This window comes from Myotis brandtii, unplaced genomic scaffold, assembly GCF_000412655.1.
Source record: "Myotis brandtii unplaced genomic scaffold, ASM41265v1 scaffold411, whole genome shotgun sequence".
Classification (NCBI taxonomy): domain Eukaryota; kingdom Metazoa; phylum Chordata; class Mammalia; order Chiroptera; family Vespertilionidae; genus Myotis; species Myotis brandtii.
In genome coordinates, this window is record NW_005365804.1 from 1,304,102 (window position 1) to 1,310,936 (window position 6,835).

Genomic DNA, 6,835 nt, shown 5'->3' on the forward strand with positions numbered 1-6,835 from the left:
TATGACCACCCCATCAGTACAATGAAGTGAATTAGTTATGCAAATAATAATAATAATAAAACCTTGAGAGTATTTGCTTAGGAAGTTTTCAATATTCAGTATTTTTGGAAGTGTCAATGAAGTACTGATGGGGTGGTCATCATAATCTGGCCGGTCATAATACTCTGGCCACTCAGTATGTATATATTGAATAGTCTGCACTAGACCAACTTTGGACACTGATTCAAGCTAGAAGCGAGGAGTGGGAGGTACAGCTGCCTCTAGGTAGGTGAGGAGGGACACACAACTCACTCAGCAGGATTCGTTGAGGTTGGTCTCCTGGGCGCCTTCTCCATTCTCTTCATCCAGGACAGGGGGTCTTGGGCTCCCTCTGTGGATAGCGGGCCAGACCCCCACCTCAGCCTCTGTCCGGAGCTGCCCCGGCCCCACGGCCTGTGACTCCCCCACCCCGGCTGAGACGGCTGGTTCACCGCGCTGCTGCCCCGGGAGGCCTAAGCCCCCTCTCAGTCTCCCCTGGTCCGAGACCTCCCCTTTCCCGTCACAGCCAGGGGTCTGGGCGAGGCAGAGCCCTCTTACCTTCTTCCCCGCTCTGAGACGTCACAAGGCTCAGGCAGAGGAAAAGGACCGCACGGCAATCCATGTCCCGGCCAGGTCTCCTCCACCCACCAGCTCCTGCCCTGGAAAGGGGCGTGTGTCACCACCCAGGTCAGAGGGTGACCTCGGACTTCCTGGGGTCTGGCATGTCCCAAGGGGGGGACACACAGCATCTTGTTTGATCCCCATGACTCCTGCCTTTCGCAGATGAGGAGACGGAGGCTCAGAGAGCTCCGCTTGAGGCCGCCTGAAGCCAGGGCTCTGTGAATCCAGAATCCTTGACAAGTTCCTAACGCCTGCCATTGGCAGTTCCGCCTGAGTCACTCCACCCTCCCCAAAAATGGGTTTTCTGGGACCTCACCCGGGGGAAGTTGCTTGGGAGCAAGCAACCCGTAACCCTGTCCAACCCTGTTGTTAACCCATCACGTGATTTTGCGCAAGGATCTAGCCCTCTCCGCCCTCATTTTCCTCGGTTTTAAATTTTGTTGTTGTTAATCCTCATTGGAGGGTATTTTTCCATTGAATTTTAGAGAGAGTGGAAGGGAAGGGGGAGAGACAGAGAAAGAGAGAGGGGAACATGGATGTGAGAGAGACACATCAAGTGGCTTCCTGACCAGGGCTGGGGATGGAGACTGCAACCGAGGCATGTGCCCTTGACCGGAATCAAACCTAGGACCCGTTCCTCCTCAGGCCCTAGCTCTATCCACTGAGCAAACTAGCTAGGGCTCCTCGGTTTTAAAATGAACTAATAGCCCTGGCTCGTTTGGCTCAGTGGATAGAGCGTTGGCCTGGGGACTGAAGGTCCCAGGTTTGATTCCGGTCAAGGGCCCATCCCTGGGTTGTGGGCTCAGTCCCCGGTGGGGGGTGTGCAGGAGGCAGCCGATCGATGATTCTCATTATTGATGTTTCGATCTCTCTCTCCCTCTTCCTTCTTCTCTGAAATCAATAAAAATATATATTTCAAAAAAATGAACTAATAAACTTCTGCTTAAGGGCAGCCAATGTATGGCTCTCCTCAGAAGCTCCCTGAAAAGGAGAGTAAGTAAATAAAACAGACACCAAGCCACACAGACACGCGATGGAAAAGACAGCGACAGACCAGGAGGCTACCAAGCAGGTGAGAAATGCAGCAGAGCCCAGCACATCGAACCCGAGTGCCCGCAGTGGGGGGCGGGGTGGGGGGAAGGGACAGTGGGCAGCCAGCCAGCTCAAGCCTCACGACCTTGCAAGCCCTTGAGAAGCAGAGGCAGCAGGAACCCCGGAAGGCAGGGATGGAGGGCGAGGCTGAGAGTGGGGTCCTTGGCTGTGAGTCTTTTAGATGACCACCTTGGTCGCAGCTCTCCTTGGGCCCTTGACTCGCCGGGAGCCTTCCTCACCACACGGCCATCCTCAACCCACCCAGCACAGTTCTCTCCCGGGAGATGGTGCATGTAGAGGACCTGAGCGCAAAGGTGGGTGTCACTGGTACAATGAAGCCATGTCCCCTCCCTGCCTCCTCCTCCACGCAGCCCCCAGGAGACCACAGCAGCCACGGTGATGATGCCCAAACAGGAGAGAAGTCTGCTCTGAAGAGCTGACCATTTCAAGAACAGTATCCTACAGTTACTGGAGTTTTTTATATATATATTTATTTAGAGAGAGGAAGAGAGAGAGAGAGAGGGAGAGAGAGAGAAACATCAATGATGAGAATCATTGATCAGCTGCCTCCTGCACACCCCACACTAGGGATCGGGCCCCCAAACTGGGCATGTGCCCTGATCAGGAATTGGACCGTGATCTCCTAGTTCACAGGTCGATGCTTAATCACTGAGCCATGCCAGCCGGGCTAGTGACTGATGCTTTGGTGTTCCTCGATAAAATGGCCAGGACCAAACTTATGGCGAAGTTTCAGCAGTCACGGAGCCCTGCCAAGCAATGGAGTTTATAGTGCTCCGCTCTTAAAGAGGGGTGGTCAGCCAAGGACCGCTAGGTCTTTTAAAACATGCCACCCACTCCCCCAGGAGGCTGCTGGAGTATGTGCTCCACCAAAACGAGGGAGTAAATCATGGGAGAAGACATAGGGTTCCGGAAACGCCCCCAGAGGAGCGGCGAGGCTACTCCTCAGAGAACGGGTGGAGAAGGCCCGGGTTGATGGCTGGACGGCAGGACGAGGACACATCCTGTTCAGAAGGCAGCAGGCGCCAAGAAGGCTCCAGAAGGCGGCCTCGAAGGATAAAAGAAGGAGGAAGAGAATAAACAGACTATCTAGCGGGTTTGGACACCTAAAAAAATTATTTTGAGAAATGCCCTATAAAAAGCTTGCAAATGAAAAATAAAAATGAGCCATTAATTTCAGAAAAAAACAAGTTGTACAAGGAAGAACATGTAATCTTGCTACACACATTGACTTAATCGGGGATAAAATTTATACAGTCGTAATGAAAACACGGAAGGGGAGGTTTCTTTTTCTAATTGTGTGAAAACCATATGACAATGATTTCGACTTCCGTTGGCGATGTCGCGAGCCACGGGAGAACATCGCCCCCGCCGTGGCGATGGAGAAAGCCAAGCAATGAACAAAATTACTTTCTGAGCCCTTTGGAGAGCGGCGGGCACCAGGTCACCGAGGAAACTGGCTGGCTTGTGGCCAACGAGCCCTTCAAGGATGAACTGTTTCACCTTTTACAGAACGCAGGGGGGAGAGGAAGTTGCCACAAAAAGAAAAAGAAAAAATAAGAAAACACAGGAGAAAACAACTGATACCGTAATGAATTATTAAAGACTGTGAACTAGACCGGCAGTATGGGACCCCTGGGGGCCCCAGATACTAGGGGAGTCTATTTCTTCCCACCGTTTTCTACTGGGTGCATATGGGAGGGATGCAGCCGATCTATGTTTCACTCTCACATCGATGTTTTTCTCTCTCCCTCTCCCTTCCTCTCTCTCGAAAATCAATAAAAACACATTTAATGATAATACGAATCCTACAAAAATTCATCCAAAAAAATAAATAAAAGGCAAAGAAAGAAATAACAAGATCGTAAACATATCCTTTCAGAAAATAAAGAGGCTGGAACGCTTCCAAACTCATTTTATGCCAATATTAGTGTGGTGCCCAAAACAGCCATGGGCATCACAAGAAAACCACAGACCAGTACCCCTTGTGAATATAAATCAAATCAAAATCAAAATCCCTGCTGGATATTTTGTAGAAATTGACAAGCTGATTCTAAAATTTCTATTAAAAAGCAAAGGACCTAGCCCTAGCCGGTTTGGCTCAGTGGATAGAGCATTGGCCTGCGGACCAAAGGGTCCCGGGTTCAATTCTGGTCAAGGGCATGTACCTTGGTTGCAGGCTCCTCCCCAGCCTGGGCCCTGGTCAAGGCAGGAGGCAGCCAATCGATGTGTTTCTTTCACATCAATGTTTCTGTCTTTGCTTTTCTCTTCCACTCTCTCTAAAAATCAATGGAAAAATATCCTTGGGAGAGGATTAAAAACAAACAAACAAAAAGGACCTGCAATAGCCAAGACAATTTTGAAAAGGAAGAACAAAGTTGGCATCACACTAGTGATTTCAAGGCTCACTATAAAGCTACAGTAATCAAGATAGTGTGTTCCTGGCATAAGGCTAGACATACAGATGAATGAAACAGAATAGCGTCCAAAAGTGTATCCAGATAAATATGATAAATTGAGTTTTGACCAAGATGCAAAGGTAATTTGATGGAGAGAAGATAGTCTTTCCAATAAGTGGTTCTGGAATAAATGGATATTCCATGTCAAAAACTAAAAAGAACTTGGACCCATACGTTGCAGCATATACAAAATTTAACTCAAAATGGATCATAGATTGAAATATCAAAACAAACTATAAAACTTCTTGGGGGGAAAGGAGAAAATCTTTCTGACTTTGGGTTAGGCAAAAATTCTTAGAAATACCACCAAGCGAGGTCCTTAGGGAAATGAAAATAAAGAATCTAACATCTCAAGGGAATTGGTGGGTGACGCATACAAACTTTTCATTCTGCTTATCCTCTGACCCAGGAAACCCATTTTTATGAATTAGAAAACAGTTTGGCAGTTTCTTATAAAACTGAACACGCACCTACCATATGACCCAGCCACCGCACATCTGGGCATTTATCCCAGAGAAATAAAAATCCATGTTCACACAATAGGAACTTCATAGCAGCTTTGTTCGCAATTACCCCACACTGGAAATGCTCACAATATCCCTTCCATGGGGGATGGTTAAACAAACTGGGGTCCATTCCTGCCGTGAAATACAACTCAGCAATTGAAACAATGGATACACGCAACTTGGGTGGGTCTCCATGGAATTATGCTGACTGTCCCCCCCAAAAAGCCAATCTCAAAATGTTGCATACTGTTCGACTCCAGTGAGAGAGCTTTCCTGAAATAACAACATCATAAAGATGAAGAACAGATTAGTGATCGCCAAGGGTTAGAGAGGGTTGGAAGGTGTGAGTCTGCAAAGGACAGCACAAGGAAACCATGCAGTGATGGTTTTGAGGGTTGGAAGGTGTGAGTCTGCAAAGGACAGCACAAGGAAACCATGCAGTGATGGTTTTGTATCTTGATTGTGGTTTGGGTTACATACGTCATCAAATTGCATAGAACTAAACACACACACGCACAGACAAATGAGTGTGTATAAAACGGATGAAATCTGAATAAAGTGTGTAAATTGTACCAAAGTCCATTTCCTGGTTTTGATATTGTACTAGAGGTATGCAAGATATTACCATGCGAGCCCAGCTGGTGTGGCTCAGTGGTTGAGCATCGACCTATGAACCCAGAGATCACGGTTCGATTCCTGGTCAGGACATATGCCCTTGTTTGGGGCTCAATCCCTAGTGTGGGGCGTGCAGGAGGTAGCCGATCAATGATTCTCTCTCATCATTGATCTCTCTCTCTCTCATTCTCCCTTCCTCTCTCTCTAAAATCAATAAAAACATCTTTTTTAAAAAGAGAGAGAGAGAAGCAGCATGGAGTAGAAAGAAAAAGTTGAAAATAGCACACATAATAAAATCACATTTCTGGAAAATTATGTTCCTATGCATGTTTTAGCCCACGAGGATACCTAGAAAAATGGATGCCAAAATGTTAATAATGTTATCTGGAAGAAGAGGGCTTTTACTTTCTTTTTTACAAGTTGAATTTTCTGTAACAAACATGTATTGCCTTCACAACAAAAAAACAAATTGGAGAAAAAAAAATTTAATTTTGGAGAGAGAGAAACTTCAATCAGCTGCCTCCCTCATGGGTCCCAACCAGGAATTGAACCTGCCACCTGGATATGTGCCCATCCCTGGAGTCAAACCCGAAACCTTTTGGTGTACAGGATGATGCATCTGGAAGAAGAGGGCTTTTACTTTCTTTTTTTACAAGTTGAATTTTCTATAACAAACATGTATTGCCTTCACAACAGAAAAACAAATTGGAGGAAAAAAATTTTAATTTTGGAGAGAGAAAGGGAGAGAGAGAAACAACAATTAGCTGCCTACCTCACGGCCCCAACCAGGGATCGAACCTGCCACCTGGATATGTGCCCATCCCTGAAGTCAAACCCGAAACCTTTTGGTGTACGGGATGATGCTCCAACCAACAGAGCCACCCGGCCAGGACTGCCCTTGTTTGGGGCTCGTTGTGTGTATCAGTCGCTTCAATCGCTGAATTGTATTTCTCGGCATGAATGGACCCCAGTTTGTTTAACCATTTATATTGGGCTAGACATTTCCTTGTCAATTCCTAGAAAAATCTTTACCTAATAGGAAAATTAGCTCTTTGCTTATTATTTGAGTTGCAAATCTTTATCCTGGTTTGTCATTTTTGCCTTTTGCCTTTACAAATGGTCCTTTTGCCGTGTAAACGCACATATAATTGTTTTGGCCCATGTCCATGAGTTTTTTCTTTTTTTCTCTCTCTCTCTCCCTCCACACCCACCACCTTACCCACACCCCCAACAGCTGTAATAAAAATTACTAGTATGTTCTGTTTGGGCTTCTGGTTTTTGAGTCATTGCTAAAAAGGCCTTCCCATTCTAACATTATGAAGGGATTCCTTTAAGTTTCTCCTAATACTTTTAAGGTTTCATTATTTACTACATAATCTCTGGTCCATATGCATTGAACCTTGGACTACAGTGTGAGGTATGGATTCTGGGTGTTTCCCCCCCGCCCCCCGGTCATTCATTTGTCTTCACGTTATTATTAACGTGTGTGTGTGTGTGTGTGTGTGT

At 46.5% G+C, this 6,835-nt stretch overlaps 1 protein-coding gene across 1 annotated transcript in view; it reads right to left on the bottom strand.

The window, feature by feature from the left end:
- The window catches only part of ADGRG5 (adhesion G protein-coupled receptor G5), a 20,804-nt gene that overhangs the window by 9,813 nt on the left and 4,156 nt on the right, over positions 1-6,835 (bottom strand). Inside the window, exons 2-3 of the mRNA XM_005873549.2 lie at positions 577-677; positions 292-370 (exon numbers count right to left, since the gene is read on the bottom strand). Of these exons, the coding sequence (XP_005873611.1) occupies positions 292-370; positions 577-640 (143 nt within the window). The 5' untranslated portion in view covers positions 641-677. The remainder of the gene's footprint in view (positions 1-291; positions 371-576; positions 678-6,835) is intronic.